A 13,769-nucleotide genomic window follows, 5' to 3' on the forward strand; every position below is an offset into this window, starting at 1 on the left:
GTCCCCATCCCATGTATCATTATTGTTCCACTGTGTGTCCATATGTTTGGAGACACCTCTTCTATTAAATGCATTCAGCTACTTTAAATATGCAAATGCACACACATACTCACACACAGCTTGTCTAGTCCCTGTAGGAAAGGACTGCCAGTATAATAGGACTCTCTGGAGAAGATAAACCAAACATGAGCCTATTGGCACCATGCTGCCTAATAAAGCCAGGCGTGGGCTAGTAGAGGGGTATAATAAAGCCCCCCAGCAGCATTGAGCTGTGGAGCAGTGGAAGAACTGTGTTCTCTGGAATGGATGACGGTGATGGTGAAGCTCCATCCAGTACTTTTAGGATGAGTTGAGGAGCAGGTGGCGTGGTGATCATCAAACATCCTGACCTCACTAACTTCAGCTCTTGTCGCTGAATGCAATCAGATCCTTACAGCAATGTTCCTCCATTCGTTCCTAAGGTGTTGCTAAGTGCTTAGTTGGTGGTTACTATGGCTTCCCCGGTGGTTAAAAAGTAATAATAAATATTAGTTGTAGTAATAAATAATTGTATTCAATTAACTTAGTAATACATCATAATACATTTAAGCCCTTTGCTTAGTGGTTGCTATGGTGGTGCATGGGGTATCTATGAAACCCATAGTGGTTGCTATGGTATTGCTAAGGTATCCTAGGTGGTTGCTAAAGTGTTGATAAGTGGTTGCCATGGTGTCACTAGGTTGTTGCTATGGCATTCCATCTGGTTGCTAAGTAACAACATTAAAAATATTAATTATATGCCAGATTTTCACTTTAAGCCCTGTTTTATTTGCATTGTAATTGTTCAGTGGTTGCTATGGTGGTGCGTGGGGGTATCTATGACATTGCTTTGGTATTGCTAAGGTACCCTTGGTGGTTGATTAGTGATTTCTATGGTTGCTATGGAATAACATGTGGTTGCTAAGTAGTGGTTGCTAGGCAGTTGCTATGGTATTCTGGTCACTAAGATGTTAATAAATTATTTCTATGGTGATGTTACCTTGTTGCTATGGCTGAGTAATAGCAGAATAAGTATTAGTTAGAGGCCAGAATCTCACTTGAAGCCCTATTTTAATTGCATTGTGGTTGCCTAGTGGTTGCTATGGTGGTGCATGGGAGTTTCTGTGAGATCCCCTATTGTGTCACTATATTGTTGCTAAGTAGTGGTTGCTATGGGATTCCAGTTGGTTGCTATGATGTTAAAAAGTGGTTGCTTTGGTGACGTTAGCCTGTTGCTATGGTATCCCAACTGATTGCTTAGTAATAATGTAATAAATACTAGTGTTTGGCCAGAATATCATGTTAAGCCCTTTTTTATATTCGCCATTAATTTCTGGAATCGTTCGTAGTGCCGCTGTCTGGCCTGCCTGAGTCAGGTCAAAGGTGGAGGTGATGGAGGGCGTTGTGATTATATGGGGGCTGCACTCTCACTTCCAGACCTTTTCCAGACCAGAGGTTTTCAGTAATAAGGTTTCGGTCTGCTCTGACTTTTACTGAATGAAATCATCCATAATTCATGTTTCCCGTTTGAAAATGTCACAGCGTGAAAACTGACCTCATAACCAGCCTCACCACTCTCATCTCAGGGGTTTATGGGTTCCTCCCTTCAGCCGTGCCGTGAGTTCACCCCGTATTGGGCCTCTCTGGTCACCCTCATACAGCCTGCCAGGCTAGCCATTATTCCAAAGAATAATGTTCCTCCATTCGTTGCTAAGGTGTTGCTAAGTGCGTAGTAGGTGGTTGCTATGGTTTCCCTGGTGGTTGCAAAGTAATAATAAATATTAGTTGTAGTAATAAATAATATTATTAAATTCAATTCAATTAAAATAGTAATAAATAATAATACATTTTAAGCCCTTTGCTTAGTGGTTGATATGGTGATGCATGGGGTATCTATGACACCCCCAGATGTTGCTATGATGTGGCTAAGGTATCCTAGGTGCTTGCTTAAGTGTTGATAAGTGGTTGCTATGGTGTCACTAGGTTGTTGCTATGGCATTCCATGTGGTTGCTAAGTAACAACATTAAAAATATTAATTATAGGCCAGATTTTTACTTTGAGCCCTGTTTTATTTGCATTGTAGTTGTTTTGTGGTTGCTATGGGGGAGCATGGTTGTTGGTGTCAGAAGGGCTGCCATCCAGTAAGTGCAGTCCTATAGACGGAAACCCCCTTGTTGATGAGAAAGGGTCAACAGAAGGTCTACGGTAAGTCAGATAACCTCGAACTGGACGGGCTACAACAGCAGAAGACCACTTCTGCTCAGCACAGGCTCGCCAACACTGGTCAGCTGAAGACTGGAGAAACGTAGCCTGGTCTGATGGACCCAACCTGCCTTGTGTGGACAGTCCGGACTGGCGGAGGTGTTGGCGTAATGGTGTGCGGAAGGTTTTATTGGCACAGTTTGGGCTTTTAGTACCAATCAGTCTTCACTTGCAATGCTACAGCCTATTTGACTATTGTTGCTGACCATGTGTATCCCTTCGGTTGACCCATCTTGGGCCACGGCTACTTCCAGTGTGATCATGCCCCATGTCACATTGTTATTGGACAGGTACTGCTCTCTGGTAGCAGCCTGTGGCCTGTCGGGTTCCTGTAGGGTGGGGCAACGAGGAGATCAGCTGGGCTGCTTACACTTACACAGCAGCAGGTAGGGAGATTAACAGATCTAGCCAGAGAGAGAGGGAGAGAGTGACAGGGGACAGTGGTGTTGGATGTGAAATGTGGGGGATTTTGGAAGCAGGACACCTGCGTGCTGCTGCTTTTTACCATCCACTGCAGCTCACAGTACCGATGAGGCTGCTGACGGTCATCAGCTGACGGTGACGACACCTAGGAGCGCATAATGCTAGAATGCTGGACACCCTGATGGTGATGCTGCTCTGGACGTTCTAGCATTTACGAGGACGTTGGATTCGTTGGTTTATTTTGATTGCTATTCGGCCATGCAACCCAGAAGGGTTTCCACCACAGGGGCAAACAGAAGCCCAGCCCTGTAGGAAGGCTCTTGCTGCAGCACTGGAGCCATGGAGTTCAGGGTGGTGATGAGCAAGAGTGAGATGGAGGGTGTGTGTGAGGTGGGCGAGTGCTGTCTTCAGGCTGAAGGTGTTGGTAGGGTGGTAGAGGAGTGTGTGGTAGAGGAGGAGCCGGCCTGCCAGACCACAGCTAGAGACAAAGGCTCACGACTGTGGGGGCGCGTCCGTAATGCCCTACGGAGACGCAAGGTAATTGACCCTATGGTTCATACAAGGGGTGTAAATCTTAAGTTGACTATGACTCTATGACTCTTTAACAAATGATTCAGCAGAATGATTCGTGGAATCTTATATTTTGGCACTGTAATTATGGTGCAGAATTAATCAGTATACTTAAATACACTGTAGCTGAGGATAGAATTCACAGGTGAGGCTCATACTACAGGTGTGGAAGTTTATTTAATTATGATTCGTTATTATGATCACTGATTCGTGGAATTCATATTTCAACACCATTATTATGGTACACTTATTTTTATGAATAAAATATAATCAACTAAAAAACATGCATAAATATGACTGGATGCACTGTTTATATTTTAGTAGAATATAGGAAATCATCACCAAGCTTGAGACTTTTATTCTGAAAAATTGCTTATTGTTGATAGTTTATTTGATATTGTTATAATATAATTCACAAACGTGTCTGTATGAGCTATTTACACTGTAGTGGAGTATAGAATTCACAGATGGGGTTCATTCTAGTGGTGTGAATCTCTGACTTTAAGTTTTAATTGGACAATGATTCTTTAACAAGTGATTCAGTGTTTTAGGAATTCTCAGATTTCACAATTATTATGGTTCAAAAAATACTCAGTGTACTGAAATACGCTGAATTAACAATTTAGACTGTAGTTGAGTATAAATAAACCAACACCAAGCTTTTTTTATAATGTGGGGGGACTTTTATTTTGGAAAAAAAAGATTGAGAACTGTCTTGTGCCCAAAATACAAGTGCATATATTTGTAAATATCATTATAAAAAGCTGTTTACACTGTAGTGGAGTATATCATTCGCCCATAGAGCTCATGCTAGTGATGTGAATCTCTGACTTTATATCAGTTTCATCAATTTAATCTGGCTATGATTCTTTAACAAGTGATTCAGTGATTTAGGAAATCTCAGATTTTATCATGATTATTACAGTACACTTATTATTAAAAATATACTTACACAATATGTTATACAAATGTGGCTGGATGAACTGTTCAGACTGTAGTGGACCATAGAAAAGCAGCACCAAGCCTTTTTCTATGTGCAGAGACTTTTATTCTGGAATTAAGTTTATTTAAAATTTATATTATAATTAAATACACAAATGTATCTGATGAGATATTTACACTGTAGCGAGGGATTGAATTCACACATGGGGTTCATACTATTTGACTATTTGGCTTCAGTTCTTTAACAAATGATTCAGCGATTCAGTAGATTTCACCAGTATGATTCTTTTTACATATTTTTAAAAATATACTCAATTTAAATGTGACAAATGTGCCTGGATGAACTGTTTACACTGTAGTGGAGAACAGAAATTCAGCACAGAGCTTTTTTGTGGGAGGGGACTTTTATTCTGGTATAAAAAATGGATCTTTCCTGTTGCCATAATTCAAACACAAAGTTTATTTATTATTTTTGTAATACATTAACAGAATTGATGTGGTTTAATTGGCATGTTCAGATCGCTGCGTTTGCCTTTTGCATGCCTTTTGTGGCACATTCTATTATTTAAAAGAGAGTACACTTTAAAATAAGTGCACACTTAAAAATGAGGGGACTTGGGGAGGGGAATGGTTCTTGGAGCGATGCCATTAAAAAAGAATTGCTTTTGCTCCCATTAAGAACCGTGTTTGTAACAGAGAGGTGTTTTACATCAAGGTTCTTTAGATCTTTAATGGTTCTTCGTACCCACATCCAACCCAACCCAAACATGGTTCTTCTATGTCTTCACTCCAAGAACCACTTGAGGCACCTTTTTTAGTTCTACGTGTGTACCGGGACCATGTGTCAGTGAGTCAGCCTCGGTGACCTAGCTCACCTGGCTGTGTGTGTATACACAGGTAAGTAGGTAATGACCTAGTTCTGACCCTACTTCTCCTGATGAAATGCGGCAGGTCGTAATGATCAAGATGATGAGATTAGGTTTGAGAACATGATCGGACTTTGCACGCGACCATATGGAGATTAGGTTCGGACGAGAAGATGAGATGCGATTAACTGGGGAAACATCTCAGGCTACTCCAGATGGCACTATCACTGAATGTGAGGAGACGTGGACTAAAAAGCAGAAAATCTTAATATCAAATGTATTAAAAATGTCAAGCAAATACCTTGTACACTATATGGACTAAAGTATTTGGATACGCCTCTTAATCATGAAATTTAGATGTCTCATTCAGTCCCATTCAGCTACAGGTGTATAAAATTAAGCCCCTAGTCCTGCAAATCAGTGAAAGAACGGGAGGTTCTGAAGAGCTCACTGAACTCCAGCGTGGTTCTGTATGTAATAGGAGACACCGCTGCACCAACAACAACAAGTCAGCTGGAGAAATTTAGACCTTCCCTCCTAGATCTTCCTCCATCAGCTGTGAGTGGTGTTATTATTGAACAGTGGAAGAGTTTAGGAGGAACAGCTCACAGAAAGTCAGACCACGTAAAGCTACAGAGTGGGGTCAGGGCCGAGTGCTGAGCTCAGACTTTTCTCATAGTGCAGAAAAGCCTCCAACTGACTCAATAACTGCAGAGCTCCAGACCTGCTGCTGCTGGTAGAGCTGCAGAGCAAAGGGGGACCAGCTCCAGATTAATACAGCCTATGGGTTCAGAATGGGAGGTCATAAAAAAAAAGCTCCTGTAGGTGGAATGTGTAGGTGTCCTAATACTTTTGTCCATGTAGTGCATCTCCAAAGTGTCAACTTTACATGATGACAATAAAACCTTGTGAACTTTCAATGGAAGTGAGTGTAAAAATGTTTTATTCCAAGTCATTTTGGAGCATTTCTATTGGTCCGTTTGTCTTTACATTTGGACACAATGTGAAAACATTGACATCACCATGTTATGATTATTGTTAATGTGTATGTTTGTCTGTCTGTCCCTCAGCTGGACCCTCAGATGCTTCAAGGTAAAGACTGGCAGAGGACGGTCATTCCCATGAACGGGGTAAGTATTATAGTTGGGAGAAAAAATCAGTACCCATGGACGACTACAGGCAGACTAGGGTTCGATTCCCCAGGCTAGGCAAGCATACCACTCGATACCAGTTAGAATACTTGGGCAAGACTCCTTACTCTACATTCTCCTACCTGTGCAACATGACGCATATTCAACACTTTTATTAATTCATTATATTGAATATCGATTGAATATTGATCCTATGATGGCAAAATCAACTGGTGTCTTAATCCACATGTTGGCAGTGGTTATATATTTCTGACCGATCCTAATCACCCTGTCATTCATTTTGATACCCCTCCCCCTGGCTGTGATTGGTCCATAAGGGACGGGGCTTGGGCTTTTAGCAGCATTGAGAGTTAACACCTGCAAGATCAATTTGGAGTAAAGCCTCGGTGGCCTTTTCTCGTGGTGGGCAGTGGGGCAGTGGTGGCTCAGGGTTGTAGGTTCGATACCCAGGCTCAGCAAACTGCCACTGTTGGACCCATAAACAAGGCCCTTCACCCTCTCTCTGCTACCTACCCTCTCAGTTAGCTGCCCACCGCTCTGGTGTGTTCATGCTCACTTCCCCTAGTTCACTAGTGTGTGTGTGTGTGTGTGTTCACTACCACAGATGGGTCAAATGCATCGGACACATTTCTATATACATAGTACAGTGACAAATACATGCACCTTTGACTTTTTAGTTTCACAAGCCAGCTAACACCCCATCAACAATGCTCGTAATCCCCACAGAAATGTTATATAATATCTCCTGTTTTGAAACCCCAACAATCAGCACTTCCTCCATGTTGGCTCAGACAGAGCAGAGAAGCTACAGACCACGTCATAGGTCGCACAGCCAGAGCTGCAGCACTATTGGTCGGGGAGTTTACCAGAAATGCGTCGCAGCCAATCTCATTGAAATGCATTCAGTGAGCAAATGAACATTCATGGGCTTAAGGAAAGGGTCTTTTTACACAGCTCTTAACCCTTTATTACACCCTAAGAAATGATCATCAGTAACTACATGCAAAGCAATGCAAAGAGTTGCTCCAGTTATTACAGAGGGAGGGGAGCCAGGGACCACTGGTGGTTCTGAGGAGTTTAAGAGGTCAACTTTTACAGCTGGCTGCTCATTACTCTGGTTGCTGTCTTGTTTGGTTTTAATTATAAGTAATTATTATATTTACATGTTTATGTTTACTTATATTTTTAAAAAATGATGCTACCAAGAGCTTTTCTGGTAGATGTCATAGAAGACCCAGATTTGGTTCCCTAAAATAAAAATCATTGCAAAAGAGGATGTTACATCCTAAGCATTATTATTAACATTTTAATTAAATACATGGAAAATATTTGCAGAATTATTCTTCAATTATTATTAATTCTGTCTGGAACCAATGGGGATTCCATGTAGTTTAAGATTATGTAGGTGTAAAGGTCTTTCACATCAATTAAAAATTCTACATCTTTTTAAGAAATATTCCTAGAAAGATGTTATACCAAGACCCGTTCGTGCAGTGAACACACGCATACACACACATAGTGGTGGACAGCCATCACTGTGGCACCCCGGGAGCAGGGAGGGCTTAGGGCTTTGCTAAGGGGCCCAACAGTGGCAGCTTGCCCAGCTGGGGTATCAAACCCACAACACTGTCATCAATAGTCCGGTGCTCTAACCGCTGCCCCACTGCTGCCCCTCCAGAGTATCAACAGCACCAGAGTGCTGCTGCTGCATTTGCAAGACACTGTGGACAAGCCTGGACAAAGTATAAACATGTGAACTACAGCAAGTGTAAAACTTATTTTTCTTAAATGAATCACAAGACAGGACAGCATATCATCGCTGTCGGCAAAGATAAAACCCTTGTATCTCCAAAACGGCAACTTTACCAGAAAACGAAAAAACGTTCAATTGGAAGTCTATTGATCTTTTCACCATCAAATTGCTCTGCTACAGTGTAAAGAACAACTGCCAGACTCACATCATGTCAAAAAGTGAACAACAGCCAAAAATGAGATACAAGGTTTTTGCACAACTTTGAATATATACTGAAATCCACTTCGGCCCAGCTTCTGCCAAAGACAGAACACTACTATGGTGCAAATAAATGAGCAACAGTCATCCCCACAAGCAGCCAGACTGGCCTGATAACTCATGGTGACAGCTGTGGCAGGTTGAAACCCTGAAGCCTGAACCTTTATCCGTTCTCCATTAGATCACATTAAGTAAAAAAGATGAACAAGGATGAAATCACATGTAATTGACGTTTATTTAATTAGCTTTATTTAATTTCTGGGATTTATGGGTACAAGATTCAGCCGGGGTTGGCAAGCATGCAGCGGTCACTCAGCCAGCTTGCTTCTGCTTTGTCCTGTAGATTGAGGTGAAGCTCTCCATGAAGTTCACCAGCCGGGAATTCAGCCTGAAGAGAATGCCCTCGTGCAAGCAAGCGGGTGTGTTTGGAGTGAAGATCTCCTCGGTGACCAAGTGAGTAAACACTGCATCTGACAGCTCTGAATGTCCATCATCCTTCAGCCAATCAGAATCGGCTTCAAACGGAGGCTAGTAGCTGCTGTAGACTGAGTGCGGCAGCTGCTGCTGATTGAGCCTGCAGATAAGACTAGTCAGGAGACTCCAGAGGAGCAGATCGAGATCAGCAGCAGCTTGTTTGTACACGTCTGTATTTGTACATGCATTCTTGCATGCATTAGTGTGTGTATGTGTGTGTGTGGGTGTGTAGTACCAGGTGGCCAGCGCTTAGTGACCCAAGTGAATGTGACAGGCTAATCTGAGAGGCAACAAAGCCCAGGAACAAGACCCCTGCCAAGAGCCCCTGAGTCCTGCTAATCCCATCAGCACTCCCAGGGCACTACAAAACCCACAATAACCCCACAGACAAAGCCCTGGACTGTTCAGAACACACTCTCACACTCAGGAGGGGCAAACAGTTGGTCAGTTTTAGTTGTAGAGGTCATCTTTCTGAGTCAGGCTTGATGATTCGCTAATTAAAGGATCTGGTACATTTATATTAAAGAGGAAACACCAAACACAGTGTAGTGTTGGTCTCTGGGTTAATGTGGGGTTGGGGTAACATGGACAAGATTTGCCTGTAATAATTTACCAAAAATACAAAACACTCATATTACACTCTTATGAATATGGAAAATTAGTTAAATTAGTTTAACTCCGCCCCTTCACCCAGTCAGAGCAATAGCAAACTCAGTATTTGCCGTTTATTTAGTATTTTCGACGTAATTGGAGTCTGGCAATTTCTTGGTGAGTGGACTAATAAAAATTCTCCAAAATGACTTGAAAATGATTTTCTTCCCCATTGACTTCAATTAAAAGTGAATATGTTTTAATTAGTTTTCCCAATAAATTAATCAATAAATAAATATCCATATTAATATTAGTAAATAGTAAATCATCCATCCCTGTTTCTGGAGTCTGTTTCAAATATTGCCACTATCACAAAATGTCAAAAACCTTGTATCACCATTTTTGTTTATCACCATTAATTAATTAATTTATTTATTTATTTATTTATTTATTCTATTGACTCCCACTGAAAGTTAAAAAGATTATTTCATTTTATTTATTTCAATTATTATTCATTATTTTTCACTTTTTGACATAATGTGAATCTGTCAGTTTCAGGATTTCATGATGAATTGACCAATAGAAATGCTCCAAAATGACCTGGGGTAAAATCTTTGTTTTTTCTACAGTGACTTCCATTAAAAGTTAACAAGGTTTTTTGCTCCACCTGTAAAGTTGCAATTTTGGAGCTTTTTTTGCATGACTGTGACATTATTTTTTAGGGTGTTAATGTAATGTGCAAATTATTAATATATAATATATTAAATGGAAAGTAAATAATTATTTTCTTTTTAGAATGGAATTTTTGATATTAGTATTAGTAAATACATATTATTAGTAAAGTAGTAATTAGTAAATTACTATTAGTAAATACATATGAAATGATGCTGTCCCATATGGACCATAACAATATTTAAATGTATTTTAATGTATTTGTGTTTAAAATACAATTTTAACATAAAATATCTCCTACATATTAAATACCTGCCTTTCTTTTATGTCCAGAACTTCCAACTTTTTCCATTTGCCTGCTTTTGGCCCTCAGCCTCCACAAAAAGGAGTTACGACCACGCCTAAACCCCTCCTCTCCATTATTATTACACCCTATAAATCCCCTCCTCTTCCCTCACCCTCTCGCAGCAAAACTCTCACAAATTCTCTCCCAACTCATGCTTGATTTATGCTAAGCAAGGAACGGGGGGTGGGTCTGGCTTCAGGTCTCCAGCCCATGTTTGCCTCAGCCTGGAATAGATCATCGAAATTACACATTAGCCCAGATACAGACAGCCTGTAAACAACAGCAGCCAGGGTATAGCAGTCATCAGCTACAGTACATAGGAGCTGAGCTGGCTGCATGTCAGCCTGATACAGTTTATTTACACCTATTTTTGCTCATATTTCCCCTTAAAGAGGTTATTTTTATTATTATTTTTATTATTATTTTCCTCTTCATACGTGCCATTACTGCTTTGCTGGTGCATTTCATTCATTCAGCTCAGAAAAAACTGAATATTATGATACACAGTATTGTGAAAATATCATTAAGGGCAAATCAGTTCAGCCTAAATGATAAGCAGAAAAAGAAAAGAATGGAGGAATGAAAGGGGGGCTGCTGTTTTTAGAGAAATAGACCACTTCTCCATTTCGTCATGTTGTTTTTATGGTCGGTGTTGATTGACACTAATGAAAATTGCCAGTAATGAGCTGCCTGATAGCTTTGAGGGCTAAAGCAATTAAGACTGTACACAACACGCCGCTAATAACACCCACACACACACACACACACACACACACACACACACACACAGTAGCAGTATTAAGCCGAGCGTGCTGCAGAGTAAGAACAGCTGACGCTCGGGGCAGCAACTCTTCCCTGTCCAGATGTTCCCCAGATGATGTAACAGCAGTACAACCGTACAGGGGCATAATTGCAGAGCATTGCCCTGTAATGACGGTGCAGGTTTGGGTGAAGCGCTTTATTTGGATGGTGCATTGTGGATACCATCAGTTCCATAAACAACAGCAGCTTTAACCTCCACCCGATCCTAAACCTGCTTCCAGTGCCAGTGTGTCAGAGTGTGACAGAGTGTGATCTTCAGAGCACTGTGGCTGGAACGAGAGGATGAGGATGTACGTGACGTGGGTGTCATTTTCTGTCTTTGTCCAGACGGGAGCGCTCAAAGGTGCCCTACATTGTCAGGCAGTGTCTAGAGGAGATCGAGAGGAGGGGAATGGAGGAGGTCGGCATCTACCGCGTCTCAGGAGTGGCCACAGATATCCAAGCCCTAAAAAACGCCTTCGACACCAGTGAGTATGCAGGTCACAGGCCTCAGGTCACACAGGGGAGGGCTTTAGGTTAGGATTACATCATGACCATTGCAAAATGTAACGTCTGGCTTTTACGGGTTGGGGTCTTGAAATGAGGGGTGTTCAGGTCAGTTTCTGGTGTATTGCTGTGTATCTTGGCTACGAAAAACACAGGAGGAGCTCCACTGACTGAAAACAGCCCAGGCAGACGTTCGTCAACAGTCAGACGTTCGTTGCCATCTTGGCAGTGAATTGTCAACACAGGCACGTGCAGCCCACTGCTCGTACACCTTCGCTTGCTATGTGGACAGGCAGCAGTGCACAAACCCAAAGCGCGGCTGGTTGGCATCTATTCAAACCTTTCCATCAATAATAAACAGAATACAATAAAATATCATTATTCTAGAGGTGAGGAGCTCCACCGCTTCAGCAAGCCTTCCCAGACCACTACTGAAACAGCAAGCCGCCAAAATGACCGCACCTGGCTCTTAAAGGGAGCGAGTGACACTCTGATTGGTTTATTACTGCACGTTACGCCCAAAACACACCCATGATTAATTCAAATTGTTCATTTTGAGACACATAATTCCTAAAGACACACCGACACACCCTAAATAAAGCTGTGTGGTGCACGGTTGACAGCTCAAGGTGCATCCTAGTCTGGTCATGTCCAAAAAGAAGTCAAACTATAGCTTCCCTCGCTAATAAGCACCATTTTTTTATGGATTAGTGAAACTAAGGAGAGCAGAAGCAACAGAAGACTGGGAAGAAGAAAAAGTAGACATTCATGAGAGCTATGCAGTTTCTAGCCCCTGTACCATCTGTACCAATCGTACTTGGTGTAAATAGGCCTTTAACCATGCTCCTCTTGTAGAAAACACACCAGCTGTTACCAGTATTACCTGTATTTATACAGAAGGCTATTGGCACCTAATCGCACTATTTAACCTCATGTCTCTCAGCAGTGAGAGAGTTTTACTGTAGAAGCTCCAGATCTCATTAGAACAGATAAAGCAGGTGAACATAAATCCAATCCAATAAAAAGGAGAAACAAGGGCTTCTCATTCTGAAGAAAGGAAGAAAGTAGTGAGATCTTGTCGGTGAGCTAGTCTGAAGAACTGAGCTTGGTTCCTCCAGGTTTCTCCTGAACGCCCCCCACCCAGTCCAGCCAGCACAGCATGGAGGATGTGTTCAACTCCATCATCATCAGCAGCAGCAGCAGCAGCTCACCTGATTTACCATCATTAAGCCCTGATTTACCACCAAACCAGGTGTTGATCTGAGGAGAACTCTAAATAATACTAGACTCCATGAGAGAGGAGAACTTTGGAGATGTTCTAATGATGAACACAGTGATGGAGAACCACCACCACCACTTTCTGTAGGAGTGTTATTATAAACACTTACTTATTATATTATATTACAGGTATGAAACCAGGTATGACTATATATGTGATAAATCCACTTTGATTTGACTCCAGTTTAAACTACAGGTTGTGAGACAGGCTCTGGAGGACAGTCCCTCGAGACCTCGAGACGTCCCTAATGCTCCTGTTGACCTTTATTCCCCTTTAGGCTGCTCTGACTCTCTGCTTTGGGGACACACAGTGTTGGTACATGTGATGGTTTTGGATATGAGAGTAACTAAGAGCTGCTGCAGTGATGTGATCTTAACCAGCCTTGTTTTCTACTCATGAACTTAACCTGCAGTGCCTCTGCTTGTACTGCTTGTTTGTCATGGTGCGGTGTGTGTGTGTGTGTGCTGTGTGTGTGTGTGTGTGTGTGTGTAATGCAGGCTGAGCTGCAATGTGTGTTTATGAGCTGAGTGAGGTTTTATTTTAAAGGAATGCTCCCACGATCAGCCACGATCAGGTGTGATTCTGTACCTCCGAATGGGAGATGCTAGGCTAATGTTGCTAACAAACACTGGCGTTAGACTGTCACCAATCTCTGGATCTGTTTAAATACACACTCAAAAAAGTCTCTTCATCTGCTCAAAACACACCCAGATCCAGAATTTGGAACGTGGGATGACTTTAAACCTCTCCATAGAGCTGCTGATTGGTGGGAGTTTTAGCATAAATGCTAAAATTAGGTCTTTCCAGCATATTTTACTATACAATTGTACTGTTTTTAACTTGTGTACTGAGCTT

The 13,769-nt window shown here is 41.8% G+C and overlaps 1 protein-coding gene across 1 annotated transcript in view; it reads left to right on the forward strand.

Annotated features, from left to right (window-relative positions):
• The window catches only part of bcr (BCR activator of RhoGEF and GTPase), a 148,750-nt gene that overhangs the window by 122,848 nt on the left and 12,133 nt on the right, over positions 1 to 13,769 (forward strand). The window contains exons 17-19 of the mRNA XM_072662343.1: positions 6,153 to 6,212; positions 8,588 to 8,697; positions 11,477 to 11,616. Coding sequence (XP_072518444.1) covers positions 6,153 to 6,212; positions 8,588 to 8,697; positions 11,477 to 11,616 — 310 coding nt within the window. The remainder of the gene's footprint in view (positions 1 to 6,152; positions 6,213 to 8,587; positions 8,698 to 11,476; positions 11,617 to 13,769) is intronic.

Source organism: Salminus brasiliensis, chromosome 18, assembly GCF_030463535.1.
Source record: "Salminus brasiliensis chromosome 18, fSalBra1.hap2, whole genome shotgun sequence".
In the NCBI taxonomy this organism is placed as follows: Eukaryota; Metazoa; Chordata; class Actinopteri; order Characiformes; family Bryconidae; genus Salminus; species Salminus brasiliensis.